Raw genomic sequence first — 14,209 nt, 5'->3', positions numbered from 1 at the left:
CACCGTTCTCTCTCCTGATAGGCCGAGACAGCTGCAAATCGTATCTGCAAAGTACTGGCGGTCAACCAGGAGAATGAGCAGATGATGGAAGACTATGAGAAACTGGCCAGTAACGTGAGTTCAAGGATGCACGCCTGGACTGATTAGAACTGTTTAGACCTTCTGATGTTCCACATTCATTTACCAGACTTCATTCATCACCACATATATACACATTATCTCTGTGTATATATATCGTTGTTTTTGGAGAGATTTTGTTTTCCGTTTTATGTCCCTAAGTGTGCCTTAAGCCGTGGGCCTTCACACGATTTTGTTATGTTAGCTTAATGACAATAAAAACTCTTGAATCTTGAATTATCACTGAGAGCGTGTCTGATCAGGTTCAAGCTGCGTTTTGTCGTCTTCTTTTCTGCCTCCAGCTGCTGGAGTGGATCCGTTGCACCATCCCGTGGCTGGAGACTCGTACTCAAGAGAAGACCGTTAACGATATGCAGACAAAACAGGAGGACTTCCGGGATTACCGCACTGTCGACAAGCCTCCCAAGGTCCAGACACACCTCTGAAAAGCATTCTGCTTCTAATATGTGCAAATGAATATTCATATATTTTACCAACTTGATCTACTTGAAAATCCATTTTTCAGTGCATTAAGTGTTTTTCATAAGGGAAGACACAATTATTTCTTTTTTGAGTACCGGTATGTAACTTGTGAGCTGACTTTCCATTCTTAGGTCCAAGAGAAGTGTCAGCTGGAGATCAGCTTCAACACTTTGCAGACTAAGCTGAGACTCAGCAACCGACCTGCCTTTATGCCGTCGGAGGGACGCATGGTGTCCGTAAGTATACAGGCATAATTTATATCCAGATTAAAAACACACAACGCTTCCAGAACCTGTGTCTGGGCACAATTAAATGTTATGCTTATTTGTAACCTTCCTCCTCTACATATTCCAAGAACACGAATGTGCTGATTTTGATGGGAGGATTTCTGAAGCATGAATTATAACACATTTTCAGACAGTTCTTCATTTACTGAACTGTAACCTGGTAGCTTCAGCCAGACTTCTAAAAAACAGAATTAGATGCAGACACCTGATGGAAAAATATTTTCTAATTTAAATACATTAAAATATTGTTGTAAAACGGGATCTCAGATCACTTTTATAAACGTTATCAAGTTTAAAGCATTTAAAGTACAGTATATTATACAAGGCAGTCATTATACAGTCAACGAAAAAAACCCCGGATCAGCAAGTTCAAGTTCTCCGTGTTAAGTTTCATACTACAGTGGAACCTCGGGAGAGGAGCTGAGGCGACCCGAAGACGGAGTCTAATCGAGCCGGTTCAGTTTGAATAGATCTGAGGAGAAAGACTGCAAATCTTTTGCTTTCATGTGCGTGTTTTTTTTATATTTATTCTTTTGAGCGCTTTTCTTGATCCAAATAAAGGCAGCAGTAAGACGCCCGGCAAAGGAAAGAGGAAAGCAGCGAGAACGACTATTGAATTGAAGAAATAGTCGGCAAATATGAAAACAGCGTCCGTGTCTCAGATCTTGCTGCAGTACGGGATGGAGAAATCAGCAATTTAGACTTTTCTTTCGAGAACTGAGCTAAAGAGAAGAAATAAAACCCAGAAGGGCAGTCACCCAAACATTTCCTGGAGGACTCCCTTTCAAAGGAACAACCCTTCCCCCTTCCTTCTGTCCCTCCCCCACCCTCCCGACACAGCAGCCTAAACAGGATGTAAATGATTCAGAATTGTGTTAAATTAACTTTTATTATGCTTTAGCTTCTTGAGTTATTTACACTTTTATGTTGTTTAGATAAACATAGTTACACATTAATATAACTGTAGGCATTTATCTGCTGCGTAGGAACGGATTCATCTAGTTTACATTTCTATCTTATGGGAAATAGTTTCGGTTTTCGAACAGTATTATAGAACTAATTATTATATCAATAATTGTTCTAAGGATATTAATGGAGCCTGGCACACTCTGGAAGGAGCAGAAAAAGGCTATGAAGAGTGGATCCTCAGCGAGATCAGACGTCTGGAGAGATTGGAACACCTGGCAGAGAAGTTCCACCAGAAGGCTGCGATCCATGAAGGCTGGTCCAACGGTACGTAAATGTTTCTTTCACGGTGAGAGAGAAATTTAAACTTATTTGATCCTCGTTGTGAGACTGACGCCTTGAATCTGCTGAAAGGTCAAGTGAATGAATGAATTCTGTGTGTTTACAGGCAAGGAGGCCATGTTGACCCAGAAAGACTACGAGACCTCCAGCCTGTCGGAAGTCAGGGCTCTGATACGCAAACACGAGGCCTTCGAGAGCGACCTGGCCGCTCATCAGGACAGAGTGGAGCAGATTGCTACCATCGCACAGGAGCTCAAGTAAAGAAAAGCGACGCTCTGCTATAAGAAGACCTCCACAGAGGAAAGCCCTTTATTACTGGCTCTTTTAAACCCCTTCCTCTTCTGCTCTGTTTCTCTAGTGAGCTGGAATACTACGACTCTGCCAGTGTCAATGCTCGCTGTAAGAATATCTGTGACCAGTGGGACGTCCTGGGATTGTTCACCCAGGGTCGCAAAGAGAACCTGGAGGTAGCCCTTAGTCTGTAGCTTCAGCTGCGTGTGTCGGTCTGTAGAAGACGTGTTGCTAAAGTAATGCACGTCTCATTGAGCAGTCCAGTTGTCTGTCACACCGAGCAGACTGGGCTGTATCTGAAGTCCCGGTTTCACCCCGATGTTCTGTGGACCGCGGCCCCGAGAGCCCCGTGCAAATTAAACCCGTGTCTTTCAACAGAGGACTGAGGAGCAGCTCAAGACGATTGATGAACTTTACCTTGAGTTTGCAAAGAGAGCAGCCCCCTTCAATAACTGGATGGAGGGAGCGATGGAGGATCTGCAGGACATGTTCATCGTCCACAACGTTGATGAGATCCAGGTGGGCGAGACGTTGAACGGAATGAGGATGCGTCCCAAATAAGTGGCACTTATCACGTTAATCATCAAAACAAACGCACCCTAAAATATTATTGAGGTCCAGAAACCTGACGACACAGCACAGCTGGTAGCTCGCTTGAAAGATTGTGTTCCAGTTCTTGTATGGAGGTAAAACCCAACATGTATTTGTATTTTTTTACTTTCCTCAGGGTCTGATTACAGCCCATGATCAGTTCAAGTCCACTCTGGATGAGGCTAACAAGGAACGAAAGGCCATCCAGTCCATTCAGGCTGAGGTGCAGAAGACCGCCCAAAACAATGGCATCAAGCTGAGTGGCGCGAACCCCTACACCACCATCACGTCTGAGAGCATCGATGACAAGTGGTCAAAGGTTGGGCGCTTGTGCTGTCTAACCACCAGAGGATTCTTTTCCTTCTTATTCCTGACTGTCCTGTGACTAAACTGAATTGCTCCATTGAGTTCGTGCAGCCTTTGCTTGATGCCAGGAAATCACACAGCTCTCGTTGAACTTTGCGTAACGCTAATCCTGCAGATTAGTGAGCCAACGATGGTGGCGCGTACCTGACACAGGCCTGCTTTTCCACTCAAGCATTTAGTGAAGTGATTAAAAGGGAATCCTTGTTTTTCATTGGGAGGTTTTTCTTTTTTGTGCTCGCTGATCAGATTAGATTCTGTCGTCGGACAAAGCGAACGCCTTTATATACGGCGTCTGGATGGCCTACTTCTTTTATCCAGCTGTTGCTTTGTGTGTGTCGGCACAGCCTCAGGTGTTATCGTTTCTCCACGTGTCTGTTTCGCAGGCTGCTGAATTGGTGCCTCTGCGTGACAAAGCCCTGCAGGGTGAGCTGGACAAGCAGAACTCCAACGACTCGCTAAGAGCCAAGTTTGCGACCCAGGCCAACACAGTCGGTGCTTACATACAGGCCAAGATGGAGGTAACGGATTAGCCCGCGTTCCCTGTTGTATTTAAGCGTCTCATCTTTGCACAGCTGTCACAGCCTTTCAAGCCAACATTGTGAAAATGTGAGCTCATGAGACAGATTTAACAGGATTGCAGCGGTTTGAAACGGCACAAATGTGCTTCCAGGTCGTCATTTTAAAAAGCTTGCATATTTGTGACAGAAAAAAAAAAGAAATCACAGTTTCTTTTTGTCTCATAGTACACGCAATTACTTCAGTCGAAAGTTGATACAAATATTCCAAGAGGAGTACGGTGTGTTTTACAGTCACAGCAAAGTATCCTCATTATTACTGATTAATAATGACTCGGCATTTCTGGCAGGTTTAGACCCAACATCCTTGAAGCAGTTTAAGCACTTTATTTTCAGGCACTTGAACTTGTCCCCGTGAGCATCGAGACGGCAGCGCTTTTCTGTTTTCTGTTCATCTCAGGCAGAAACCATCCCGTTTCACTCGAGTTAAACAAAGGGGACTGTGGGAAGCGTTATTCCCACAGCTGCTTTCCCGAAATGACTCATTTACATTCGTAGGCGTGGCTGCATGGTTAATACTGTCTGTCTGTGCTTGTAGGAAATTGGCAGGATATCTATTGAAATGAACGGCACTCTGGAGGACCAGCTCACCAACTTGAAAGAGTACCAGGAGAGCATCATGTCTTACTCTCCTGAAATGAAGAAAGTCGAGGGATCCCACCAGCTCATCCAGGAAGCTCTCATCTTTGACAACAAATACACTTCCTACACAATGGAGGTAACACACACTCCTTAACCAACCTGATTGTTTGTGCAGAGTCATGCACGCTCAATAATCCTTAGTTACAGCCAAAACTTTTGTCTGTTCTAAGACGGCGTGCAACAACATTCCTCCTCTGTTTCCCCCCATTTCTAATGCTGTGTCCTTTACGTTCGCCCTTTTTTGTGTGCTTTTTTCTCCTCCGTCCCGACAGCACCTCCGTGTGGGCTGGGAGCAGCTGCTGACCACCATTGCCAGAACCATCAATGAGATTGAGAACCAGATCCTGACGCGTGACGCTAAGGGCATCAGCCAGGAGCAGCTCTACGAGTACCGCGCCTCCTTCAACCACTTTGACAAGGTCAGGGGCCGGAGCTCTGGGGTCACAGCTTATTGACCGCCAGTATTGGTTGCTCAACTTATTAGGAGCTTCAGTACTTGAGTTGGTTGCTAAGCAGAATTATATTTGCTTTTGTCGGTGTAGTTACAAAACCTGAACAAAAATCAGCTAAGAAAAACACAACCAAATTCTATCCATACAATACTTTTAGTCAGGAGCAGAAAAACTGACCCTAATATACTGCTTAACAATACATAGAGCAGTAAATATACGTATTATAGTTATCGGGCGATGCTTGCTTATTACTTAATTATTAAATGGAGTCTTGTTTCCTGACAAACATCATCAGTCAACAAACTGATTTTGTTTTTTATTAATACTAATATAAACAGCAGTGCTAATATTAATAGTTGGACCTGCTGGCGCTGTTTCTAATGTTTTCTGTTGGTATGTACAGATGTGGTTTCTATTATTAGTGAATGAATGTTTAGAGCGAGCAGCCAAGCATGCGGGTTTCACCCTGATGTTCTACACAGGGGAGCGCGTGACCGGCTGTACAGGAACTAGCGATGGATGGATGGCTTCTAGGTTAGCCTGCAATTTGGCTGTACTTTTCACAGATGCAGAAAAGGCGTGGTTGTTATTTGGGGGGGGTCTCTGGAAAGAGGATGGAATGTTACCTTTGTTGTGGATCTGTTCTAGGTCGTGCTTTGCCTTTTGTGCATCGTTTCATCTTTTCCTGATTTCCACTCCGATCAGAATATTTATTTCATCTCTTTGTAAATAGCAGTCAGAACATTTTCTTTAGTGTTGGCATATGTCAGCATCCATGTTTGATCTGATCACTACGTTCACACTGCAGGGCTTAATGCTCAATTCGGCTTTTTTTTGCGCGTTGGTTCATATTTGGAATTAAATGGACGTAAAGGTGGCACGGGTGTGGCGCTTCTTAAACTGTTGTCCAACCGGAGCAGTGCGTTTACAGCCCATTATTTTTAAGAAGAAGATTAAAAAGGCAGAGAGCCCAGCTTTTTAGCCATGGCGTCTTGTGGGGCAGTAGCAGCAACGTCTCTACAAAGAAACGCGTGGCTGCGGAGTCGCACAATATGTATGTGTGTAACGCATCAGTGACGTGTAGGTCGGATAAATGCGACCTGGCTGTTCAGACTGGGGCGGATTTGGGTCACGTCAGCCTGCAGTGTGAGCGTAGTGTAGGAGCCCGTGAACCTCACCCTGTCACCATCACTCTGCATCTCACTCCAGGGTGTGTTTGTGATTCTGATTCTGACACGGCGATGCATGAACACGCCCAAGGACATCCAACTGTGTGTTCAGTCAGCAGCGTCTGGGCTAGCTGGGCTAGCATCTTGTGTTCACCAAGAACCTTTTATTATCTCACACACCTTAATACGGCCGACATCCCAAACACATGGATGAAGACAAATCGACACAAGCATATGAAACGATGCTAAAAGGCTGAATGTGGCGCAGTAGAGCAGAGTAACGCCTCGACATACGAGCGTTCCAGGATACGAGCCATCCACAATATTTTGCTTTGAGATGCGTAGATGCTGACTCGAGACGCTATCGTCTCTCGACGGTAAAACTCATAATGAAACCACATTTTATGTTACAGTAATACTTTATATCTTATTTTTCATTGTGTGTGTGTAAAAAAAGTTATTTCTATTGTTATTAGCATTGATTTGAGTGTTTTTAGGTGGCCGGAATGGATTCATCTTTTTTTTTTTACTTATTTTATATGGGAAGATATTTATTTGAAATACCAGCGAGTTGCATTCCGAGCTCGGTCCTGGAACGCATTATACTCGTATGTCAGGGTATTTCTGTATTGATATTACCCCTACACCATGTTATTAATCAGAAAGGTTCATTTTTCCTATGCATTTTAATGCATTCTCATAAATAACACGATGCGTTGCCTCTTATAGACGCATGAAAAATGTTCATGTTTTTAATGGTTTGTCATTTGGTAGCTTTTGTAAATTGATGTTGTCTAAATCCCCATGAATGTCTGTCTGTCCCCACTTCCCCCACGTCGTCATCGTGCATGCTGCGGATCACGCCCGCCACCATCCTTGTGTTATTGGTTCATCCTCATGACATGGCACTTTGTCATTGGGTGTTTGGCCAATCTCAGGACCACAGCGGTGCCCTGATGGCCGAGGAGTTCAAAGCCTGTTTGATCAGTCTGGGCCACGATGTGGAGAACGACAAGCAGGTAGGAGCTCCGGGATAGGATGAAGGGAAAGAGGAGGGGCTTGTCAGGTCTCTGAGCAGGAGAGCAGAGCGGCGAGCACGGCCAGCATGGTCAGCTCATCAAAGCGAGCTGCAGTCTGAATGCCCTACATTAGCATCGAGAACTTCCTCTATGGCCTGATCAATTAAGGTGTGTTGTGTGTCGTGTGTTGTGTGTTGTGTGGAGACAACACAGCTGGATTGTAGGTTTCTAAATTTCAGATGAAGAAAGATGTTGCCGTGTTAATTAATTTACACCTTTTAAAATGAGCAACCAACCAAAACAGAAATGTTTCGTTGGAAATGGATGCCTCTGACTCCATTCTGCTGTCAGACTATGTGTAATGGAAGCTGTGCTCAGCCAGCGCTCCTGCTCAGAGGCTCCTGACTCGCTCCGGATCAGCCGGGGTCCAGTCCATCAGCAGGGAGATGTTGTCTCTGTCTGTCCACTGGGGGTCGCTGTTTCTTTGTGCTTCCTCTCCCTCTGAGCAGACCACTCAGGGTTTACTTTGCTCCCAAACTTTGTCTAACTCTTTTTGCTCCTTTTTTCTCTCATTATCTTTTTGTCACTTCCCAAAACATTACTCACCGTTCTATTTCTGTTCCTCTGCTTTGACTCTCTACAACTTTACCATCTCTCCTCATCCTCGACTCATCACTCTTCCTCATTTCTGCCACTTGCACCTACCTTGAATCTGCCTCCGTCGACCCCCCCCCCCCCCCCCCCTCCCCCCCAACAGAAGCGATCAGGACAGATGGTCTCGGATGATTTCCGAGCTCTCCTCATTTCCACTGGAAACAGCCTGGTACTGCTGCTAGCATGACGCACGACGCACGCTCAGGGTGTCCACAGAGATCCTGATTGAGTTCCTATTCAAAGACCTCCCTCATTTGCAGAAGAAGAGCTTTGATATTGTTTTATTTTAATATTTACAATTTTAAACTGATTCAGCTGTACTTTTTTAAGCAAGATAAATGTTACTTTTGTAGCATGTTCACCTGTAGGCACCCTGGTCTACCCCCATCCTGTAGGCACCCTGCTGTCTCCCTGATCTACCCCCATCCTGTAGGCACCCTGCTGTCTCCTGGATGTGCTTCTGTTTCGGCCCCCGCCCTCATTTATTTGTGCCCCCCATTGACATTAACTAGCGATCATGTTACGTGTGTTTGGGCTCATGTCAGAAGGGTGGAAATATAAAGCATTGGGGCGGCGGCTGCACCTTTTCACCTTGCTTTTCTGGCAGCGTCTGCATCGTGGTGGTCCCGATGCTTTACACACTCGCCTTCACACCTGTGTGTCCGAGTGGGAGCTGCCGCCTGTCCCGGATTAAGCTGTCTTTTTGCTCGGTTGCCAGGGCGAGGCAGAGTTTGCTCGCATCATGGGCATCGTGGACCCCAACTGCAGCCAGGCCGTCACCTTCCAGGCCTTCATTGACTTCATGTCGAGGGAAACAACTGATACCGACACGGCAGACCAGGTCATCGCCTCCTTCAAGATCCTGGCCGGTGATAAGGTGTGTGTGTGTGTGAGCAACAGGTGCATCATTCAATGATTTTTAACTGAATTTGTAATATAAAATAACAAACTTCTTATATTAGAGTTATATTACATCCTAATTGCATGAAGGTGCACGTTTTTTGCATGTTCTTAGTTTATGCAGATGACATCATTTAACACCTTGAAAAACATTTAATGATAATCTATAACCGGATCCCTGTTAAGGGATGTTCGTAGTCGCACGGCGATCTCTGAACCAAACTCCATTTTGTACCAGAGCTTCATCACGGCTGAGGAGCTGAGGAGGGAGCTTCCCCCGGACCAGGCCGAGTACTGCATCGCCCGCATGGCGCCGTACGCTGGGCCGGACGCTGTCCCCGGAGCCCTCGACTACATGTCCTTCTCCACCGCCCTGTATGGAGAGAGCGACCTGTAGAGGGGGGGGGCAGCAGACGAGGAGGAGGACTGCACAGGCGAGAGAGGGGGGGAGGTAGAGAGATCTTCTGTGTGCAGAGGGGATGTCAGGAATCGAGCTTTTGGAAAGATGCGAGGTGCCCCTGTTTGTTTAAGTTTAGAAATCATCAGAATTTGTTTTAAGAATGAGCTTGTTGATCGAACTGTAGTTAGCTTTGGCTTCTGCTGAATGTTTTCCAGCTCGTGTTCTAAATGGATTGAAAGCTTTGGTCTGAGCAGGCGTATCCAGGGCCAGCTGTGGCGTGGGTCCTTAGCTTCACCCTCTTTGCCTTTGTGGGGTCAGATGGGGGAGGGGTTTATGACCGGGGGGGACACAAGCTAATCTGATACTTATGCTAATTTGTTTATTTTATAATGTTTTTTCTTTCCTCTTCTTGCCGGGGGGAGGGGGGGTTGACGAGGCTACTGGTGAGGTTTATGTATTAGATCCTATAGAGATATGTGCTGGGGGGTCTTAAGAGGATAAATTCCACATTTACCCGTAATTGCCGATTTGCTGGATAAGGTGACCGTCTAACCTCCGTTCTGTTCCTCCTCCTGCCTTTGTTCATTTTCTCTTTTTAATTTTCCGATGCAGTCGGGTGGGTGGTTGGGGGGGAACGATGGACTCAGCGCTGTATATACTTATTTTTGTCAGTGCGATGAATGACACATGGTCCCGGTAGTAGAGAAATCATGATCACAGGCTTTCCAATGTGGCAAAGTAGAGTGACGATTATTTAAAAAAAGAAATTCTAATAAAATGGGGGGAAAACAACAACAAAAACAGACATTGGAAAAGAAAAGCCAGTGACGGTGACACAAAGAGGGCAGTTCCACCAGCGGATAGGTTTGAGCTTCCAGAAGTCTTTTCAGGGTTTGCTTGTTTTTTGTTCTTTTGAACCAGCGGGAAATAATCATGGAGAAAACGATTTGTAGCTGCCAAGCGGGGACGCGTTTGCCTAATGGCCATGACAAAAACAAAGTTATCCACACATATTTGCTTCTGTGAAACTATAACTCCAACTAGGGGTCGGTGTCTTGGTGCTCAAAACTATATATGATGGGTAAAGCAGAAGTAATGAAAGGTAGATCAGAGATTGCGTACACGCGTGCAGGAATGCGTACGTGTTGTCATGTCTGCATCTGATTGGCTAAATGGAGGTTATCACACTTCCTGGGCTTTAAGGGTAATATGCACTTGACGGATACTAATGTGACTTTTCGCAAATATTGTGTAAGTAATAAAATAAATGTGCCTACTGGTTGCGACAGCCCTGTCCCCCTCTTACTTTCTCCCTGCCTCACCTTCTCCCCCACTTCTCTCCCCCACCCTTCCACTCCATCCGCCCTTTGTCTCTGAAAAAAGGGAAAGAAAATGTACTGCAAGGAGGGAGAGTCAAGATCGGCGAGGGGTCTTTCCGTTAACGTTCCATTAGGTGCAAAACAAATAAATATAATCAAATTGTTAGTTCAAATCTATGCAATCATGATGTGTTCATAATCTGAATTCTTGGAAATATTTGGGGTTGTGTGCATCGATCAGGCCCTTTCTGTGAAAGCTCCTGTTTAAAACCGATTTGTCTAATGTTTGGGTGAGTGTTAGGGGGAGAGGAGCGGGAGACCAAGGGAGGGACATGCAGGGACGGAACTGAGGAGAACAGACTTGGACCAAAAGCTTATTTCTCTTTTTTTCTGTTCTATTTTCCCTGTGAAGTTGGAGAGAAGAGAACTCTGGAATTGTGATTTTCTCTTTTTTGTACTCTTTAATATCAAACCTTATCTGCTGTACTGGAAACTGCAACGCCTTCTGTCTGTAATAAGTGAGTTTCACAAAGCACACATAAAGGTTTCCTTACAAAACAGTCCTTTGTTGTCTTTCATTTCTCTTTGTATGAGCACATTGCTTAGCGTTCATATGTTAATGAGGCCCGAGCGCCTATCCTAGGTGTAAGGGGCGGGGCTATTGCTTTTGCAACGCAGAAGACGACAAGTTGACGAGCACAGCTCGTCAACCCTCGGCATTCAACTTTGCCATGCTGTTAAAGACGACAAACACACTCACGCACACGCACACACACACACCGACACTCAACAGCACACACGCACACACACACACCCCGACACTAAACAACACACACACACACACACACAGGCATCCACAAACACGAGTTGTCGCACACATGCCGGTTGAAAAGTTCGGTGACACCCAGGCTGCATTTTTTATGCTGCCGCCGTGGCAATGGCCAAAATGTCAGGAACGGCACATCAGCTTTAAAAACATACCAACTTAGGTCTTTCTGGTGCAATTCGCAGGGGGCTGACTGGGTAGAGATGGAGAATCAGAGTTGCAATTCTACCTCATTACAAGCATTGCTTTATGCCTCCTTGGAAAATAATAAACCCAAGGTCAAAAGCCTTGTGGTTTCCCATTCAGTTAAGATTTGGCATCAAATTAGGAGACATTTTAATTGGCAGGAGATCTCAACATTGACCCCGATCACACATAATCATGAGTTTGGTCCAGAACTCAGTAAGGTCTCATTTCATCGATGGAGCGCCAAAGGGATAAATTCCATGCAGGACTTGTATGTTAGTGGAAAATTCGCAACCTTTGAGCAATTGAGAGAAAAGTACAAAATTGAAAATATGGACTTTTTCAAGTGTTTACAAATTCGTAGCTTTGTTAAAGCAAAATTCTCTGGTTTCCCCTCTCGGCCCCCTGACTCCGAGATGAACACTGTACTCTCAAAAGACCCGCTGAAAAAAGGTTCAATTTCTAAAATACGTCACGAAATATCAGACAAGGAATACATGCCTTCACTTGATCATCTAAAGGAGGCCTGGCAACAGGGTATCGGGATAAACATCACTGCCTCTCAATGGACTGCAGCTCAGGTCAACGTCCACTCATCTTCAGTTTGTGCTCGGCATGGACTTCTGCAGTTCAAAGTTTTGCACGGACTACACCTCTCTAAAGTGCGGCTCTCCAAAATGTTTCCAGGGGTGAACACTGCTTGTGACCGGTGTGGCCGAGAGCAGGCCACACTGGCTCATACGTTCTGGAAGTGTCCTGACATAATGCCTTATTGGGCCAAGATATTTAACATGTTGTCGAACATTTGTCAGACACAACTACAGCCTGATCCTGTGTTGGCATTGTTTGGAGTTCCCTCGGCCTTGACTGGTCTCTCAAACAGGCAAAAAACGGTTATTAAATTTGTTACAGTGTTGTCTAGGATATTGATCCTATTAAACTGGAAACAAAAAAAACCTCCGTCCTACTTAAATCTCTTAAATGATGTAATGAAGCACGTTCAATTGGAGAAGATTAAATTCGAACTGAAACGGAGGGTAGATGACTTTTATTTGACGTGGGATGCGTTTTTGGAGTACTTCAGCAAAAATAAACAGAAATAAACATACAAATGCATAGATATGACTAGCTTGACCCCCCCCCCCCCCCCCCCTCACTCCTCCCACCCACCCCCCCTTTTCTTTTTCTTTTTTGTCTCCATTGTTGGTGTCAGTTTTTATTATTTTAATTATCAATGTAAGTGTGTATGGATATGTGTACATTGTATGTGTATGAGTATTTGTACATGCTGTACTTCAATGTTTTATGTGTTCATAAGAAAATAAAAAGATTTTGAAAAAAAAAAAAAAAAACATACCAACTTAGACTAGAACTAGAAAAGCCCTCGGAGAGCACAGACCTCCCCCAAGCAGCTCGTTCCCCTCCTAACTGGATCCACACCGTCCACATGGTGATCTGGATCAGCACCAGAAGGTTCTAGAATCTAGATTGTTCTTGCTGTCTTTATACACCGACCATGAAAAGTCAAAGTGAATCAGAGTTGATGTTTATTTTTAACTGATTCTTGAATCCATAAATGGGTTTAATGTTAAAATGTAATATTTGTTCCTGACCTCATTCTGGATCAGATATATCTATATATATATCTGATATATCAGATATATCCAGTATCTGGATTGTGCTCAGAATTTAAGGGGGTCTGGGACCCAGACCCATCTTCAGATTTAGTTTTCATCACGATCCATCCAGCAGTTTGTCCGTAAAAACAAACGAACAGAGGTTCAAGGTTCAAGGTTACTTTATACCCGAAGGTAGATTTGTTTCGCTGTGAGATAGTTAAAACATCCAATGTCCATTTAAACCAGCAAACATACATCTAAAATTTATACAAGCCGTTAAAAGTGCTCAAATATTTCATCAGCGCCAGTAAAACCAAGATGTCATAATAAAATTAATTTAAAATAAAGTTTGCAAACCACAATAAAAGAAATTACAACACAAGATTTAAGACTGATTAAAATAAACCTGATAAAAAGATAAAAAGAAATACAGACTAATGCTTATTCAGCAAACCAACCGCAGTCGGGACAAAGCTAGTTTTGTTCCGCTGAGTTCGGCACCTTGGCACTAGTAACCTCCGCCCAGAGGCCAGAGAGGCAAAATGACCGTACAGGGGGGGGGGGGGGGGGGGGTCATCCTGTAACACGGAGGAGGCGATCCTCTGCACCTGCCGACTGTACAAGGATGCAGGGCTGCTCTGAGCTTCCCCAAGCAGACGACTTGACCATTTAACAATAACATTCAACCCCTTTTTCTGTTTCAGAGTAGCCTGGCCAAACCACTACACCAAAGAAAAGGACACAACACTCTCAATAAAGGAGTGATAAAACATCGTCACGATAGTTCAGTAAAGGAGTGATAAAACATCGTCACGATAGTTCAATAAAGGAGTGATAAAACATCGTCACGATAGTTCAATGAAGGAGTGATAAAACATTTTCATGATAGTTCAATGAAGGAGTGATAAAACATTTTCATGATAGTTCAATAAAGGAGTGATAAAACATCGTCACGATAGTTCAATAAAGGAGTGATAAAACATCGTCACGATAGTTCAGTAAAGGAGTGATAAAACATCGTCATGATAGTTCAATGAAGGAGTGATAAAACACCGTCATGATAGT

General features: G+C 44.4%; 1 protein-coding gene across 2 annotated transcripts in view; it reads left to right on the top strand.

Moving 5' to 3' along the window:
* The window catches only part of LOC137915037 (alpha-actinin-4-like), a 49,639-nt gene extending 38,563 nt beyond the window's left edge, over nucleotides 1-11,076 (top strand). Inside the window, exons 9-22 of one of the 2 annotated variants that reach the window (XM_068758519.1) lie at nucleotides 22-114; nucleotides 420-545; nucleotides 732-836; nucleotides 1,973-2,120; nucleotides 2,242-2,392; nucleotides 2,494-2,602; nucleotides 2,805-2,945; nucleotides 3,154-3,336; nucleotides 3,767-3,901; nucleotides 4,497-4,676; nucleotides 4,873-5,019; nucleotides 7,160-7,240; nucleotides 8,613-8,771; nucleotides 9,033-11,076. In XM_068758519.1, coding sequence (XP_068614620.1) covers nucleotides 22-114; nucleotides 420-545; nucleotides 732-836; nucleotides 1,973-2,120; nucleotides 2,242-2,392; nucleotides 2,494-2,602; nucleotides 2,805-2,945; nucleotides 3,154-3,336; nucleotides 3,767-3,901; nucleotides 4,497-4,676; nucleotides 4,873-5,019; nucleotides 7,160-7,240; nucleotides 8,613-8,771; nucleotides 9,033-9,191 — 1,917 coding nt within the window. In that variant the 3' untranslated portion in view covers nucleotides 9,192-11,076. Of the gene's footprint in view, nucleotides 1-21; nucleotides 115-419; nucleotides 546-731; nucleotides 837-1,972; nucleotides 2,121-2,241; nucleotides 2,393-2,493; nucleotides 2,603-2,804; nucleotides 2,946-3,153; nucleotides 3,337-3,766; nucleotides 3,902-4,496; nucleotides 4,677-4,872; nucleotides 5,020-7,159; nucleotides 7,241-7,997; nucleotides 8,064-8,612; nucleotides 8,772-9,032 lie in introns of both variants that reach the window. The other variant, XM_068758520.1, reaches the window with a different exon arrangement.
* Nucleotides 11,077-14,209: the final 3,133 nt, after the last annotated feature.

This window comes from Brachionichthys hirsutus, unplaced genomic scaffold (assembly GCF_040956055.1).
Source record: "Brachionichthys hirsutus isolate HB-005 unplaced genomic scaffold, CSIRO-AGI_Bhir_v1 contig_1023, whole genome shotgun sequence".
Classification (NCBI taxonomy): Eukaryota; Metazoa; Chordata; class Actinopteri; order Lophiiformes; family Brachionichthyidae; genus Brachionichthys; species Brachionichthys hirsutus.
Note: the sequence above shows the minus strand (reverse complement) of the source record. Positions and strands in the feature narration are given on the sequence as shown.